The 19,026-nt window shown below is 36.0% G+C and overlaps 1 protein-coding gene across 1 annotated transcript in view; it reads left to right on the top strand.

The window, feature by feature from the left end:
• The window catches only part of ARIH1 (ariadne RBR E3 ubiquitin protein ligase 1), a 117,941-nt gene that overhangs the window by 95,384 nt on the left and 3,531 nt on the right, over positions 1-19,026 (top strand). The window contains exons 9-13 of the mRNA XM_045531485.1: positions 495-566; positions 3,874-4,004; positions 9,444-9,501; positions 16,574-16,834; positions 17,626-17,738. Coding sequence (XP_045387441.1) covers positions 495-566; positions 3,874-4,004; positions 9,444-9,501; positions 16,574-16,834; positions 17,626-17,738 — 635 coding nt within the window. The remainder of the gene's footprint in view (positions 1-494; positions 567-3,873; positions 4,005-9,443; positions 9,502-16,573; positions 16,835-17,625; positions 17,739-19,026) is intronic.

A 19,026-nucleotide genomic window follows, 5' to 3' on the forward strand; every position in this document is an offset into this window, starting at 1 on the left:
GTCTGGCATTTTTATTTTTAAATAATATGATGGAACACTTCTAAGATTTGATGACTAAAAACCACAGCTGATGATTTTGTTATCTGTCCATAGTAGATAGAAGATTTTATTTTTCCCTTTTCATTTCAGATGATCACTGTAGGTATTCAGAGGTCATTCCTTAGGATAAGTAAAGTCAGCTCCTGATTATTATTAGGATAATCATAGTTAAGGCACCTTTTCAACAAGCTTTGTAGTTAGTGGGATAACACACTTTGTAGCTGGGCTTCTCTTCAGCCTAGGGGTTCCCCACTCAGTTACAGCCAGAGAAAAATCCTCCTTTGGTTGATCTTATATATACTGGATATTACCGCTATAGGATTTTCCTGGTTCAAGAGGAAGCAAGTCTTATTCATTGGCTTTTACATTGAAGCTTGACTGTAGTTAAGTGATGAAGTAATTTGCTATTTTAAAAAATCTTTTGTTACATCCTAAAAGTTGTTGTTTTCAAACAGTGGTTAAAGAAGTGGATTAAAAAGTGTGACGATGACAGTGAAACTTCCAATTGGATTGCAGCCAACACAAAGGTTGGTGTTTTTCCTTTAGTAACTCTTAGTGATGAAACTGATAAGGATAAGTGCATCACCATTAGCAGAAGCAATTAAGTTTACCTAGTTATAGGCCTTGTTTCACTTTTTTCTCCATTTTTTTCCCAGAATGCTTGCCTACTAATAATATTCCTTTATTTTAGTATTTGACTTTATTTTAGAGTATTGAGCACAATACTGTACTATGCACAATGCTCTGCCTTAGGTTTCTTCTATTGGAAAAATCTTAGTTTCTTATAGAAGAAAAGGTGATAGGATTTTTCAAGTCAGGGGTTTGTGCTTGGCTGCCTTGTAGTGTACAAATATATTATAGAGTTTACTCTACCTAGCTTGGTTCTATTAAGCTAATTTACATTTCTGCTGTAAACTCTCAGGGTTTTATGTTTTAGGAGTCATTCTTTAGGGGCAGAATTTGAGCAGAGTAACTGTTAAGTTTTCAACTGAACTGGGCTTGACAAAAATTTCTTTAAATCTACTTCATGTTAAACTTCTAAAATATGCTTTATTAAGAGATTTGACTCCTGAAAAGTGGAAATTCTGGGGTATTATGGGTCTCCCTTGGTTTTTTGTTTTTAATTACATTATACATTGCTTATGATACTAGTTTCAAAATGCTAGACTCTTTATGATCATGAACCATTTCCTTAACCCTAGACAGATATCTTATAAGTGCAAATAATCTTGCACACCCTTCTTCACTATCACTAAGCACACATTTGAATTCCAATTGTGTACCAGCCAGTCTCTTAACAAAAAATTGTATAAATATCAATCCTGTAAGTGACGGTAGTAATGAATGATAGGATGATTCATGGACTATTCATTTTTGGTATTGTCTTTTGCATATGAAGATGATACTGTAAAGAATGCTGAGTTTGACCAGTAGTATTACAGTTTCGTACTGTCCTTCACTCAGTCACAGGATAATGATAAGAGTAAGACATGCTTAAACAATGAAGGCCAACACACAATTTTAAGTATATATCTTACATACTTACATTTAAGGCTTAAGTGTACATTTCTGTCTCCCAGAAAGTATTAGCAGTGAAGCAGTGAATCCTGTCACGTAAAACAAATGCCCAAATCTTTGAGGAATACCTGGTAGAAATTAATATTTTTGTATTCTCTAAAACCATCACAATATGCATAACTCATGTCCCTCAAGAAAACCTTAGTAAATATACTGTAATATCAGGAAGTGGTTACCACTTTTGTTATTTAAAAAAAAATTCCTAGCCAAGCATTTCTTTTTGAAAATTAAAGATTTTCCCACCAGGAATGTTCTTTAAAGTCCCAGGATCCTTTAATGTGTTCTAAAACAAACAAACAAACAAACAAACAAACAAACAAACTAGTATTTAGCATAGGGCAGTTATATTTTCACTAAATAGTTTGGTTAAATAATAACCTTTCTATATCTAGAGAAATCTCCAAATACTTTAAGCCCCCAGGGTGATTAAAATAGGGAGCAGGCTTGGATGTATTTGACTTTGTTTTAGATGGTAGATTACCAAGGAAGAATGGCAATTTGTAATAACAAATTTAGTTACTTGATAGTTTTGAGATGAAACTGAAGGGTTTTTCTCTGAAGAGGTTTTAGAAGCATTTATGATTGTTATTAGCTCTTTAAACAGATTGTTGAACATTTTGAGGGCTTAATACTATTTGGTTAATTATAACAAAGAAATGTAGAATGAAACATTTTATTCCTCAAATTTCCTTGTTTGGGAGAATGTAAAATTTCTTATGTGGATGATTTTAAAAATTTGATTTACAATATATAATAAAAGATTGCCATGTTGGCCTGTTGAAAATTGCTAGTTTATGGGCACTGCAGTCTATCTCACAAAGCCAAATTATGCAAGTAATAATATAGTAGGTGATGTTTCCTCCTTGTGGGGGTTACAGATATCAAGCACAATTACAGCAAATATAGTAAAAATACAAGATATTTACATCTTATTTATAGTTTTAGTAAAAAAAAAAAAAGGCTGATTTTTCTAGATTTTTCAGAAGTAAAAACCAGTAGGCCTATAGGACAGTGACTTTGGCTTACCTAGCAACCAAGAAAATGGTATGGACTTGGGAAAAAACAATCTAACATGATCTCTGTAGCATAGTAGTTAATAAGCCAAATGTAAAGAATTTAAAACATGGGTATTTGGCAGGTGAAAGTTGGGAAATTCAATAGCCTCTAAATAAATTTACCAATTGAGGCCTGATTTTCTACTTGCCTGACTCTTGAGGTCAGGTTGCTTGGGTTTGGATCCTTACTTTACCATTTATTACCTATGTGTTCTTGGACTAGTTTCTTTACTATTTTTCCCTCCCTTAGTTTATTCATCTGACAAATGGAAGTAGGAGTAGCACCACTGTAAGAATTGTGAGTTGATACATACAAAACACTAGGAGCAGTGCATGGGATATAGGGAGTACTCAATAATTATTTTTAGATGACACTAAATGTATATTTACATGAACAAGTTTTACCCTCTCAAAAAACTATTATTACTATGTGTATGATTAAAAGTACTTAAAATGTTTTTGTTCCTCAGCCCTACTTTTAAAAACTTCTAGCCGGGCACGGTGGTATATTCCCATAGTCGCAGCTGTCAGGAGGCTGAGGTGGGAGGATCACTTGAGTCTAGGAGGTCAAGGCTATAGTGCCCTATGATTGATTGGGCCTGTCAATAGCCACTGCATTCTAGTCTGGGCAACATAGCAAGACTTCATCTCTAAATTAAAAAAACAACAACAACAAAAAAAACCAAAAACACCTTAAATTGTTGTATCTTAAAAGCTAGTAATAATAATGGTACTAGCTTTTTCCCCCTCCCCTTAAGACTGGGTCTGTCTCTGTCACCCAGGCTGAAGTGCAGTGGTGCGATCATAGCTCACTGCAGCCTGAAACCCCTGGGCTCAAGGGATCATCCCGCCTCAGCCTCCTGAGTAGCTTGGACTCTGGGCATGTGCCACCACATCCAGTGAAATTTGTATTTTTTGTGAAGACGGGGTCTCGCTATGTTGCTCAGGCTGGTCTCAAGCAATCCTTCTGTGTGTGCCTCCCAAAGTGCTAGGATTACAGGTGTGAGCCACTGTGCCTGACTAACAGCTCATTTTTAGTAGTACTTATTAAGTGTTTGACACTGTTCTAAGTGCTTTACATGTATTAACCACAATAAATATGGTATTTAAAAATAAACTGAATCTGAAACTGGCTTCTCTTCAATGGTAGTAATACAACCTAGTGTAGCATTGACACCAACTTTATAGTTTCTCTTCATAGGAATGTCCTAAATGCCATGTCACAATTGAGAAGGATGGCGGTTGTAATCACATGGTCTGTCGTAACCAGAACTGTAAAGCAGAGTTTTGCTGGGTGTGTCTTGGCCCTTGGGAACCACATGGATCTGCCTGGTAGGTTGGGGAAATGAAGGGAGGAGAATATGTTCACATAAGTACGCAATATGTGCCACGAATTATGAATAAAATTTCTACCTTATAGGGATTACCATCTAACTGGGGAGCTAAATAAATAAATACAGTGTATGATCAGTGTTTTATATGCAAGATATCCACAGAGAGGGGTTAGTTAGGCATATTTCATAGAGCAGGTAACAATTGAGATGAACTTTAAGAAACAGTAAGAGTTCATTAGTTAAAAAACTGGTAGGCAATGAAAAAGTTGCAGCATGAGGAATGGTAGAGTGATATGAAAGTACATGCCTTTTTCAAAGAAGAGGTGCATTTTCAGATATGTCTCTCTAGGCAAAAGTTGAAAACTAGGAGGCAGTTAGCAAAACCCAAACTGCAAGGTGTGTTTTATTTACTCTGTACATCATTAGAAAGTTAGTCCCAAACTTTGAAAATTGGGAAATTGCCCAACAAAACCCATATTTTTAGCTTCTCTTTGAAACTTAGGAGCGGGCTTACATTCCTGTTTGGCAGCAGTCACCTAGAACTGAGTAGCAGTCATCTAGATGGGGCCTTTACTTTCCACTTTGATATGTTTCCCCAAGACTGAAGCTTAATATTTGCATGTAATCACACGGCACCATTGTTTTTCATTTAGTGATAACATACCTTTGTTGCATGCCTATTTCTTACTTGTTTGGAAAAATGCAAGTTAGACTGAGGATCATTTAAGTTTCGAGAAAAATGGTAGCTAACACATTGCCTCATAAAAGCAAAAATATTTCTGAGTGTTTTTATATAATATGCAGATGACCCACTTCACTGATTTGTGTTATATGCCTGTTGTCTATTGGAATTTGAGTTTGTTTCCGCTGGTTAGTTGTGGGAAACAGGAAAGTAGACTGGGGCCTACAGTAGTCTGGATATTATCAGAAGGATTTTAAGTGGGAATGACATGATTAGAGCTATAACTTAGATGAGAAGGCTCTGTATCATGTGCTTTGCATACATTATCTCGTTATTCTGACTGCTTTATCGAGGGTTTATGGGAGGGAAAAGATTACAGGTTTAAGACAAGATGAAGAAGATCTGAACTTAAAACAATGGCGAGTCTTCCCTTTTAGTTTTGTTGGAACTTTCATTAGTTGTGTTAATTAAAGTAATAGTAAGAGGGGTCACTTCTCTGAAATTAATTCTAAGCCAGGTAAGAACTGATTGATTAAGTGGAAATGAAGAAATTGTGCCACTGTCAGAGCCAAGAAAGGGTATTTGGGGTTTAGCCAGGCAAATACTCTAGATTTTAAGAAGGCAAACTGGAGGATCAGTGTGTTCCCAGAAATTAAATTCACCGTATACTTTTTAAACAGGTATTTAGGTTGGTGCAAAAGTAATTGCAGTTTTGGACCATGAATTTTAAATTATTATAACTAGGCACAAACAGATCTTTATTAATCAAAATAGGAACCATTACAATCAACACATTTTTGCCAACGAGAAATAAGTTTGTTTATTCCTGTAGCATAAAAATCCTTGCTTCAGGATTTGATGAACTCTGGGAAAGCATTTTCTGCATCCTGCTGGTTGTGAAAGCATTTTCCCTACAAAAAGTTGTCGAGATGCTTGAAGAAGTGTCAGTCGTTGGCGAGAGGTCAGGTGAATATGTGGATGAGGCAAAACTTTGTAGCCCAATTTGTGCAACTTTTGAAGCGTTGGTTGTGCAACATGCAGTTGGGCATTGTCCTGGAGAAGAATTGGGCCCTTTCTGTTGACCAGTGCCAGCTGCAGGCATTGCAGTTTTCGGTGTATCTCATGGATTTTCTGAGCATACTTCTCAGCTATAATGGTTTCACCCGGATTCAGAAAGCTGTGGTGGATTAAACTGGCAGCAGACCACCAAACAGAGACCACATCCTTTTTTTGGTGCAAGTTTGGCTTTGGGAAGTGCTTTGGAGCTTCTTCTCAGTCCACCCACTGAGCTGGTTGTCTCTGGTTGTCATATAAAATCCACTTTCCATCACACATCACAATCGGATTGAGAAATGGACAATACAATACGTACAATTGAGAAACGTACAATAAGAGAAGATAACACTTCAAAATGACGATATTTTTGATTTTTGGTCAGCTCATGAGCTTTTTCATCTTTCCAATGTGCTTCAAATGCCGAATGACTGTAGAATAGTTGATGTCAAGTTCTTCAGCAACTTCTCATGTAGTTGTAAGAGGATCAGCTTTAATGATTGCTCTCAATTGATTGTTGTCAACTTATGATGTCTGGTCACTGCGCTCCTCATCTTCAAGGCTCCTTTGCAAAACTTCTTGTACCACCACTGCACTGTACGTTCATTAGCAGTTGCAAGTTATTGATGTCGCAAGTTGTCTCCACTGCTTTAAGACCTATTTTGAACTCAAATAAGAAAATCACTCGAATTTGCTGTCTAACATCATTTCCATAGTCTAAAATAAATATAAAAATAAACAGCAAGTAATAAGTCATTAGCAAAAAAGATAAAGCAAGAAATGCACATTAAAATGATGCATGACATAACCACATTTAAGAATGTATTCCAGGGCCGGGCGCGGTGGCTCACGCCTGTAATCCTAGCTCTGGGAGGCCGAGGCGGGTGGATCGCTCGAGGTCAGGAGTTCGAGACCAACCTGAGCAAGAGTGAGACCCCCGTCTCTACTAAAAACAGAAAGAAATTATCTGGCCAACTAAAAATATATATACAAAAAAATTAGCCGGGCATGGTGGCTCATGCCTGTAGTCCCAGCTACTCGGGAGGCTGAGGCAGTAGGATCGCTTAAGCCCAGGAGTTTGAGGTTGCTGTGAGCTAGGCTGATGCCACGGCACTCACTCTAGCCCGGGCAACAAAGTGAGACTCTGTCTCAAAAAAAAAAAAAAGAATGTATTCCAATATCAAACAGCAAATTTCAACAATGCCAAAACCGCAATTACTTGTGCACCAACCTAGTATATGTTTGTGTAGTGACATCTCTAATTGTAGCTCAGATTTTAAGTAAGGTGTATTTATACCCTTGAAAAGGGTACAGAACAAATGATGGATACAGAAGAATGAACAATAGCTTGGACCAGGGGTGTCAGAAGTGCTACCTGTGTCTTGTCTTTACCCATGCTGACATTGCAAGTAAACCATGCTATGCTTTCCTGTTTATATCTGAAAAGGCCTCACAATCCTCAAAATAGCATTCCAAGTAGCACTATCAGTCACCTGAGTTAGAAGTATAGATGAATCCTAAATATTTGCCTTCCTGGCCTTAAAATCCTTAATAATGTTGGCAGGGTAAAGTCCAGAATGAGTTGAGGCTTCTAGATAATGTTAAAAAATAAATGAGAAGGAAAGTTTTTAAAAATACATCAGATAGGAAGGAGAGAGATTAGTAGTTGACAAGTAAAAGTCAAGGGAAGCAATCTTTGGGCTAGGTTGAGTATGGTAATTATTGCCAACAGAGGTTTGTAATCCCAGCTAAGGGGAAATTAATAATAAATCTCCCGACCCAAGCAAATTGCTATCCAGGTTACTTTAAAAACTTTAAAATGAGATCAGTGGGCCATTTTTGGTTATTTCTGACTAATATGTAAAATAGAGAAATACCTTTGGTACTGGAAGCATAAAATGTAATCCCAAACTTCCAAAATTTGTGATTGGTTCCACAAACTACATAAGAACCACATAACTTAATTTTTCTCATGTGAAATCCCAGAATCAAATGGTATCACTAGAACGATAGATATGGGGATGTTTTCTAGATTTCAGCGAAGTATTTCAGTGTGGACTGAGAAGTTTGTGGTCTAGGCAATGAATATAAAGCATGGATATTTGGCATTAATTGACCATTTTTTGGAGTACAGATAATGGATTTGTGTTTTCCTTATGAAATGCTTTAAAGGCTTGCTGTGAAAGGTGGTGTTCTCAATCTTTTTTTCCCTACTGTATTAAGTATATACTGCTTTCCTGGTCAGGTTTATTGATGATTTGCTTGAAGAATTGTTTAAGAATCTTAAATGTGTTTTTGGTTAATATCAAAAAAAGATTTGATATTTAACTCTGGACTGTTAAATCCTGAAGAATTTGACAAACTGAAACAGCTCCAATTTAACAAGATTTAAACTCAAAATTCTTCCTTTAGATCTAAAATGATCTCCATTAAATGATTCCAAAGACATAACAATAGCATGTGAGTGGTATACCTGTTGGTTAAGAGCATGAGCCTCATTTGACAGACAAGCAAAAGTTTACTTCCCAGCTCTGAAATTTTTTAGTTATGTGACCTTAAAGTATGTTACTTATCTTCTCTAAATCTTATTCTTCATCTGCTCAATCAGGATAATAATACATATTTCATAGGGTGTTTGAGGGGATTAAATATGTTAATACACTTAAAGTTCTTAGCAAGTGCTGGTATGTAGTAAGCGCTCAATAAATAGCTGCTCCCATAATGTAGGGCTCCCATAAAAGAGATATGATAACGAAGACAAGGGAAGTGCCAGTCTTAGTCATCTCCACTCTGCGCTGGTTCTTTGGGCATTTGGCATTTTGTATATCATTCAGTTTTCAGTGACTTTTTTTTCAGGACAGAGTCTTGCTCTGTCACCTAGGCTATTGTGCCATGGCGTCAGCCTAGCTCATAGCAACCTCAAACTCCTGGGCTTAAGTGATCCTCCTGCCTCAGCCTCCCAAGTAGCTGGGACTACAGGCATGTACCACCATGCCGGGCTTATTTTTACTATTTTTAGTAGAGATGGGGGTCCTATTCTTGCTCAGGCTGGTCTGGAACTCCTGACCTCAAGTGATCTTCCCACCATGGCCTCCCAGAGTGCTAGGATTACAGGCGTGAGCCACTGCACCTGACCTTCAGTGACACTTAATAAACTATAATAGCATGTAAAGCACATAGCACAGTGTCTCTTTTGGGTAGGCCATCAACTATTGATTGTCTTTGATTTTTATAAAAGAGCAGATAAGAAAGTTTGTAACTGTGAAAAGTTGGGAATATTTGCCTAAGTAACAAATGACCTAGGAAATAAGATGATCTCTTCCTTAAAAACTTGAGTTAGAAATTCAGACTATGGTCAGTGAAAGTTCTAGAATGACCATGTTTTTCTAATGATTATTACAGATCAGCTGTTTTGGAGTGGACTGCCTCAGGAGGTGGGAAATTTCCTATTACCAAGTAGAGAACTGATCCACTATTAATAGAGAGGATTCAAACGCTGTGTAGATTAGATTCAGCAACACTTTCAGGTCCTTTCAGCCTGCTAATTCTATCATTGTAACAGTAGAACCCTGGCTATTTTAACATCTCAGTTTATCTGTTATAAAAGAGAATGTTGGTTTTAGGTAATTTCTAAATCTAGGTTAAAATTTTGTTCCTTTTCATTGGTCTGTTTCTTTATGGAATTCTCTTAATTTTTTTAAGGTACAACTGTAACCGTTATAATGAGGATGATGCAAAGGCAGCAAGAGATGCACAGGAGGTAAGTATATTTATTACAGGGTAAGAGTTCAGTAGGAATGTACATTGTATATTCATTAGGGAATAATTCCTTAGGGATTAATTTAGCAGGCATTTTCAATTCTGAAAGATTTCTGAAAGGACATTCCAGGAGATGCCAGGTATTTATTTACATTTAGAAGGGTAACTTATCCAGAGTGCTTATCAGGGGCATTCTTATGAATAAGTTTTGTTTGCTTTCTTTTAATTAATGTAGTAATATGGTATACAATTTCAGGTTTTAGTAGTATTGGTGTCAAGATTGACTCCCCTCCAAACAAGGGCAGTAGACAGAAGCATTTATTAAATGGTCCTGCTCCTATTTATAGGCAATATTATTATTTTACCTCATCGTTCATCAAGAAGTTCTAATAATGATAGGTGAGCTGATTTGGAATGGATTGTCTCAGGAGCTGAGAAATTCCCTATTACTAGATGGAGAAATTATTCACTATTATAGAAGCAATCCAAATAGGAGATGTGAATTAGATTCTATGACACTTTCAGTCCTTTCATTCTGGTAATTCTGCCATAATTGTAGAATCCTAGAATTTAGTAGTTCTTAACATTTATTCATTCTATATTGAAGTTCCCCAGTTGTCCCAAATATATTCTTTTCAGTTGATTTTCTTAGGTTGCAGTTTAAAACATGGTTCGCATCTATTTCCTATTGTTTCACTTTTTAATGTTTCTTTAAAATTAATTTCTAACAAAAATAACATAAATAGAAAATATTATATATATATATAACCTAGTTTGTCACATTGTTAAAAGTGAAAGTTCTGTGTCTCACTTTTTTTAAAAGCCTGGAAAATTGTATTTTGTGATTATAAATGATGAGTATTTTATAGACTTTCACAATATTTGGATTCTTTTTTTTTTTCTTTTTTTTCTTTTCAATTCCTGACCTCTGAAATATTTGGATTCTTTTAAAGGGGAAAAAAATTCCCAAAAGTTCCATTGTTGGCTTAAACTACTTTTATTATATACTATTATTTAAATGTGTAAATGATAAACCAGCTGTAAGGTCTTACATGCTGTTATAAAGCTAGACAGCCAAACCAAGAGAAGTACAAAAATCAGTGAAACTCAGTGTTAATTTGGCAGATATGTTATTTGCTGAAATTAAATTACTATTGATAGACTGCTCTTTGGTTGAAGTTTTTTTAATTTAGTTTTACTCTACTACTGTGTCTAAGTGTCATATGATAACTTGTTTTCCTGCCAATTTTCTATATTCCAGCTACTGTAAACATTCATTCCTACAGTGTGTCATGATTTGATTTGCCCAGAATTTATTATTGATGTATACTTTTATCACTTACCTTTCTCTTTGGTACAGTTAAAGTAATACTGGATGCCAGTTTTAGCCATTTCACAAATTAACATTGTCCATTTATCCAGATGATCTAGAGTATTTGCATTTTTTCTTTTAGATTATCATCAGATTTTTAAGCCCATTTAAAAATTTTTAAGTATTTTAAAATTCCATAATCTGCTGAGGCCAAGTCATTTGGTACCCCTATTCCACTCCCATCTAGTGGTCCTTAGATTCTAATTTAGTATCCCATGTAATTTTTATATAAAAGTTCTACAGTGACAGTCATGCTTTTTCCAACCTTCTATTTAGGCTTGATTCTGCTGCTGTATTTTTTATTTAGCTCATTTTGTTATTATATCTCCTTGTATTGTTGTTTTATCTTAGCCTTTTCTCTTTTATGGCTTTCTGCTTCTGTTTTAAGCAGTTGTGATCATCTCAAATGCTACTAAAGAAAGAGGCCATACGTTTTCCTAAAATTTTCTTCTAATTTTTATAGTAATTCTTTTTTCTCCACAGAGAAATGTTTTTTTCTCTTATGCTGCATTTTATTATCCTAATTACCCTAGTGGACTTTTAGTTTTTACTTATCCTAAAAGAAGAGTAGTCTAGCCAGGTCTAGCAATCTAGCCAGGTAAGTATAGAAAGTATATGAGTTATCCTTGATCTGATCTGGTCTTCATTTGGGTGCTAGTAGAATCCCTTTCTGAGATCTGTAGGGAGGGTGGGTCATTTTCTGTGAAGGGTCAGATGATAAATATTTTTAGCTTTACATACTATGTGGTTGGTCTCTATTGTTGTGACTACTCAATTCTGCCTCTGCCTTCGTAATGCTAAAACTTAAATGAATGGGTTTGACAGTGTTCTGTGTAAATATTTACAAAGACAGGTGGTAGTAAGATTTGGCTTGCAGATTGGAGTTTGCCTGCTACTGTTCTAAGCATTCAGGCTTGTGGATTTGGAGATAGGTTTTTTCTTTGTTTGTTTTGTTGTTTTCCAAACTGTTTTCAGGTCATTGATTATATTTCTCATTTCAGATTCTGGCATTTGATTAGAAAGTTTGTCTTAGATTTGCAGTGGTATTATGGATTTTCTTCTTTCATGTTGAATTTTAGTGAGAAGCTCTTTCAGTATTGTTAGATTAAGTCCTCTAGCATCATTTATATCAATATGACAGTTTAGGCTTTCCATTCCATTTGGGGAATTTGACAGGCTTGAAATTATTAGTGCTTTTTGGGAAGATAAAATGCCTAGCAGATTATTTTCCATATATTTTCAGATTGGCATAGTATTCCAGTTAATAAGCATAGGTTTGATATCTACCTGACTCTTGAAATAACAAGGCTTGCAATGATTTTTTGAGGTGTCTCAGTGTTGTATGATGCTGGATCATGTGGTTGGCTAATTATATGGTTCAGAATTAGTATTTCTAAGCAAGAGACCAACGACAGGACCAAGAAGTAAGTGTCTGTGTTATTTGTATGCTTTAAAGCATGGAGAGAGGAAGAGAAAGTGAGGATAAAAGAAAAGAAATAATGTATGTGTGGTAAGAAACCCTTTGATAGTGGTTGCATTTAGCAAGCATTTATTAATCATTTTCTGCATATCAGGCATTAGAGATACTTAAGATTACTTTTTAAAAGTCTATCCCCTCTACAGATGTATAGTATAATGGGAGAGACCTTATGTGAACAATTTTTGCAATGTGATAATAATACATAACAAATCTAAACTAGTTATCATATTGTTTCTTTGGTAATACTTTGTGTATATCTGAAAAACAGACTCTCTTAATATAACTATAATACCATTACAGTTGACCGAACAATGCTGGGGTTAGGGGAACCAACTCCCTGCACAGTGGAAAATCTGCATATAATTTAACTTACTAATAGCCACAAACTTACCTACTGATAGTCTACTGTTGACTAGAATCCTTACTGATAAGCATAGTTAATTAACACATATTTGTATGTAATATGTATTATATACTGTATTCTTACAATAAAGTACTAGATATAGAAAAGAAAATGTTATTTAAAAAATTATAAGGAAGAGAAAATATATTTACTATTCATTAAGTGGATCATCATAAAGGTCTTTGTCCTTGTCATCTAGATGTTGAGTAGGAGGAGGGAGAGAAGGAGCTAGTCTTAGTGTCTCAGGGATGACAGGCAGAAGAGATGGAGGAGGTGGAAGGGGAGGCAGGAGAGGCAGGCACACTTGGTGTAATTTTATGTCATAATTTCTATCTTACATTTTTGCTTTTTCATTTCTCTAAAAATGTTTCTATATGGTATTAATTCTTATACCGTTTGCTTTAGTTTCAGTGCCTATATATCATAAAAGGGTCCATTCACAAAAGTGAAAAAAGCAGTCTTGAATAATGGGAACTCTTCTACCAGATTGTCTAATGTTAATTTATTTTCTGGCACTGTTTCTTCTACGTCTTCTTCCTCATCATATGGCACTGGTTTAGAAGCGCTCATTTCCATCAAGTTGTCTTCTGTTCATTCCTCTGGTGTGATGTCTATTAGCTCTTAAGTTTCTCCAAGATCCATATCTTGAAAACCTTTCACCTACCCACTCCCACCTTTTTTGCCATATCTGCAGTCTCTTTCATGATTTCCTTGATTGGCTCTGTCATAAATCCTGTGAAGTCACGCATAATATCTGGACACAGTTTTCTCCAGCAGGAATTTATTGTTTCAGGCTTGATGGCTTTCATGGCTTTTCCTGCAGTGGCATCTTCAGTGGTGTGATCCTTCCAGACGTTCATGATTTTCTGTTGAGGTTCTCTTCCATAGTGTTTTTCATGATGTTCTTCCTATTGCGATTCTCTTCCATTGCGTTGACAATCCTTTCCGTAGAGTACTGTGTGATGAACCTTAAATGTGGTTATGACCCCTGATCTAGAAGCTGCCTTAGAGATATTGTGTTTGGGGGCAAGTAGACCATTACCTTTAGTGTTTAACTCATGGGGTTCTGGGTGGCCAGAGGCATGTTCCAATATCAAAAGAATTTTAAAAGGCAATCCCTTACTGGCAAGGTACTTCCTGACATCTGGGACCAAACCATTGATGGAACCAATCCAGAAAAAAGTGTTCTCAACTGTCTAGGCTTTCTTGTTGTACAACCAAAAGACTGGCAGCTGGTGTTTATCTTTTCCCTTCAAGGCTCATGGGTTAGCATCTTTATAGATAAGGACAGCTCTGGTCATCAACTGAACTGCACTTGCATAAAACAGTAGAGTTAACCTATCCCTTCCTGCCCTAAATCCTGATGCTTTCTTCTCTTCCTTGCTAATAAATGTCCTTTGTGGCTTCCCTCCTCCCACCCCCCAGAATAGGGAACTTTTATCTGCATTAAAAACCTATTCAGGCAGATAATCCTTTCTTCTCAATGATTTTCTTAATGGCATCTGGGAACTCATCTGCTGTCTCTTGGTCAGCAGAAGCTGCTGCTTCTGTTATCATGACATTTTTAAAGCCAAACCTCTTCCTAAAATTATCAAACCATCCTTTGCTGGCATTAAATTTTCCAGCTTTAGATCCTTCACCTTCTTTTGCTTTAAGTTGTTGCAGAATGACTTTATTTTTTCTTGAATCATATTAGAATATATAAGAAAGACTCTAACATGCCTTTCTTACAGCAATCCGGCACCCACATAAAAGCTACATTTTCAATATGAGATAAAAAGGTATTTCCCAGAATGCAAAGTTTTTGTGCCTGCTGGTGTAGGTGCAGCAATGGCTTTGTGAATTTCCTTTTCTTCTTTTACAATGGTCCCTATACTGGATTCATTTATCTGGAAATGACAAGGAACCACAGCACCAGACCTCAGTTTACTGTATATAGCAATTGAATTTTTTCCTATAATGTCATGACTTTTCTCTGCTTATGAGGAGCACTTCCAGCATCAGTAGTGGTATTTTGTATGGGCTGCATGGTTTTATCCAGGGTTTACAGTACTGTACTAAACTCAATGAAAAATATGCAAGAACCGGGAGAGGTCACTTTTTACTGCAGTATGCAATTTTCTGGAGAGATGAACTGCTCATTCATGTTTGTCACGTACGATTAGTGTCACTTAGTGTTTTAAGCCAATACTCTCAATATTTGAGCTCATTGCAATAGCAACAGGAGATAGCTCTGAAAGTACAGTATGTACTACATTTAATTTTATGCAGTTGTGATTTAATATTATTTCTTTACATTTGTTAACATTTCTGTCGACTATGAATGGTTCCATATATGATCTGTTAAGTAAGTGTGTGTATAAGTTTTGATAAATTTTAACTTTTTATAATAGATTTGTATATATTTTTTGATAGTAAATGGATAAAATAGACTAGTAGCTACATATAGTTTATGCATTCATGACATACCTTTTTCTTAAGTTTTTTGATGTTTCTAGGCTATGGTTTTTCATCGAGTTTTCTCAAATTGTCACAAGTTTCCAAAAAACTTTCCAGTTCAAACCCATATTGTTCAAAGGCGAATTGTATATATTTTAAAGCAGTACTTTGTTAGTATCAACTATCTAATGTTCAAATTGTCCCAAATAATCTTACACATTTTCCTTTACAGTTGGTTCAAATCAGGATCCACACAGATCTACAATTGAATTTGATTGATATCTCTTGAGTCTGTTTTAATCTACAGATCCTTCTCATCCCTGCCGTTTTTTTCATTATCATTTGTTGAGGACATTAGGTCCTTTTGTGGTATAGAATTTCCCACGTTATGGATTTTGTGATTGCAACTCCATGATGTCTTCCATCCCTGCATTTCCAGAAACTGGTGTTTAATTTAAGAAACTGGATCAAATTCAGACTCATTGATGGTGGGGAGAGGGACATGTAACAATTGATTACTATGACTTTCTCTTGCATTATATCAGGGGTTATATGACATCTGGTTGGCTCTATGGTTTTCTACTTAAAATAATCTTGCTTCTTGTATTACATTAGTACATACTATAGAACAGTGCTATCCAATACAACTTCTTTTTAATGATGGGAATATTCTTTATCACTTCTGTCCAGTTTGGTAGCCACTAACCACATGTGACTATTGAGCACTGAAGAATTGAATTTTTAATTTTAATAAATTTAAATAACCATGTGTGGCTCATGGCTGTGGTATTGGAAAGTACAGTTATAGGACTTCCAAAGCAGTATTGAATAACAAAGGCAGCAGTAGATGTCTGTTCCTTATTTTAGCTTAAATTACTGTACTGTTTCATCAGTAAAGGCTGAATAATATTCGTGTGTGTGTGTGTGTGTGTGTGTGTGTGTGTGTGTGTATCTGTCACGTTTCCTTTGTCCATTCATCCATTGATGGACACTTAGATGGATTCCTTACCATAGCTATTGTGAAAAATGCTGCAGTGAGCATAGGAGTGCAGATATCCCTTTGACATTCTGGTTTCAATTCCTTTGTGTATATACCCGATAGTGGGATTGCTGGATCATATGGTAGTTTTATTTTTAGTTTTTTCAGGAACTTTCATGCCATTTTCTATAATGGCTATACAAATTTACATTCCTACCATCAATGTACAAGAGTTCCCTTTTCTCCACACTCTTACGAACACTTACTATCTTTTATGTTTTTGGTAAAGCCATTCTAACAGGTTTAAGGTGGTATCTCATTGTGATTTTAATTTGACATCAACTTTTGTGTACAACTCATATGTTATAATTACATGACCTCATTTTTCTTAATGGAACAGCGATCTAGGGCAGCCCTGCAGAGGTACCTGTTCTACTGTAATCGCTATATGAACCACATGCAAAGTCTACGCTTTGAGCACAAACTGTATGCTCAGGTGAAGCAGAAAATGGAAGAGATGCAACAGCACAACATGTCCTGGATTGAGGTGCAGTTCCTGAAGAAAGCAGTTGATGTCCTCTGCCAGTGTCGTGCCACACTCATGTACACTTATGTCTTCGCTTTCTACCTCAAAAAGAATAACCAGTCCATTATCTTTGAGGTAGGAGTAGTTTCTGGATGGGGAAAAGCCTAGCTGGGTCATAAGACTACTTGATCTTTCATAGATAAGATATATAGAGTCTTAAAAGTTCTTGTTTGTTTGGAAAATGTGGGTAAACATATTATAGTATTTATTAGGAGGGTACAGGAAGTTTCTATTTCTTTTATCTTAAGCTACAGTCAGATTGATGTGATTTAACCAGCTAGTGATTAAGTGTGCAGGTTCTGGAGTTAGCCCTAGATTTGAATCTTCATCACTTTGTGGCTCTGTTGATTTGGAGCAAATTACTTAACATCTTATTTCTCTATTTTAAAATGAAGATATACATTTATACAGCACCTGGCACATCATAAGTTCTCAACGAAAGCCTTTATTTGGATAAAACGAACCCTATGGGATTAGAAGTTAATATGGTAGTTACCTTTGGTGGAGAAGTAATGACTAAAAGTGGGCTTTTAGCAATAAAAGTTTTTGAGTTTCTAGCAAAGAGCAGTTCCCAGAACCAGAAGATTCCAAAAGACTTATTAAGCCCTTTCAAATTGTCCTTAGTATCCTTCCAAAAGTAGTGGGTGAATCTTTAGCTCTTTTATTGTTTTAAAAATTGTTGTGGAAAAGAAAGAACAAGTTGTTAGAGGTGAAAGCCTTTAAAGAACTTTGCAGGTGCAGTTAAACCACCTATGAAAATTATGGAATCATTGTTGAGAGTAGTGTACGGTCTACAAAGCAGCTAAAATGTTTTATCTTTTAGGTTTATTTTTGAAGCCAAAATTTACTGTGTATTCTTCTTGCAGAATAACCAAGCAGATCTAGAGAATGCCACAGAGGTGCTTTCGGGCTACCTTGAGCGAGATATTTCCCAAGATTCTCTGCAGGATATAAAGCAGAAAGTACAAGATAAATACAGGTAAGATTTTTTTAAATAGCTGTTGAGTAAAACTTTGTGCCAGTGGTAGTCTAGTATGCCTTAGCAGTGAAGTTCAGTGACAGTAAAACTGGGTTTAGCATATCCAGTAACTGAGCTGCTGCCATGTTTCTCACAGATTGCTTCTGTCCATTGGGACTCAAATTGTAGATAGTAGTACTGGTCAAGGATAGAGGAGGAATTCAGCCATTTATCTCACTGCTGATTCTCCTTCTCTTCAGCTTTAACTATTTAGTTGCTGCCTTAGAAGGAAGAAAGAGCCCCAAAAGAACAAGTGACCTTTAGGGTGAGGGTTGAGAATTGGATGTTGGTCTTAGCCTGGGAATCCTATGGGGGCTATTGATAAATGACCTATGAAACTTACCTTTTAGAGTTTTTATTAGATTTTTTTATCTCTAAGGAGAGATTTACTTTGTCCTAAGAGCAGATGTTGCTTCAAGACATGATGCCTCTTAAGCTAAAGATGCAAAATGTTTGATTTTTCTCAACATGAAGCTATTTCCCCTAAAGTTTTTTCCTGGCAAATGATAATATCTTTTTAAAGTAGTAGGAAAGTTTGGAAATTTGGAAGCCTTGGAGATTTATTTCTAACTAATATTTTCACTTGCCTTAGCCAACTATAGCTAGTGTATTACATTTATAATAGTACTTTTATAGTTAACAGAGATTTTATAGATGTGAATAAATAACCCATGAAATTTATTATTTTATTTATTTATTTATTTTTGAGACAGAGTCTCAAGGCTAGAGTGCCAATGTGTCAGCCTTGCTCACAGCAACCTCAAACTCCTGGGCTCAAGTGATCCTCCTGTCTCAGCCTCCCGAGTAGCTGGGACTACAGGCATGCGCCATCATGCCCAGCTAATTTTTTCTATATATTTTTAGTTGTCCATATAATTTGTTTCTATTTTTTAGTAGAGATGGGAGACGTCTTGTTCTTGCTCAGGCTGGTCTCGAACTCCTGACCTCCAGCGATCCGCCTGCCTCGGCCTCCCAGAGTGCTGGGATTAGAGGCGTGAGCCACTGCGCCCAGCCAACCCATGAAATTACTTCTTTCTGAAACTGTTTATTGATTTGTAGAACTACAGACTGAATCATGATTTCTAAGGCCCATCTGAACGTCTTACACTTCATTGCTTTGAAATTAATTCCCTTGACTAGGAATTCTGGCTTTCAAAACATATTGTTTTAATGTTAGAAGCAGTTTAATGTATCTGTACATCTAGTCTTGAAAATACTAGTTTCTACTAAAAACAGGTGCTTGGTTCCA

This window comes from Lemur catta, chromosome 1 (genome assembly GCF_020740605.2).
Source record: "Lemur catta isolate mLemCat1 chromosome 1, mLemCat1.pri, whole genome shotgun sequence".
Taxonomy (NCBI): domain Eukaryota; kingdom Metazoa; phylum Chordata; class Mammalia; order Primates; family Lemuridae; genus Lemur; species Lemur catta.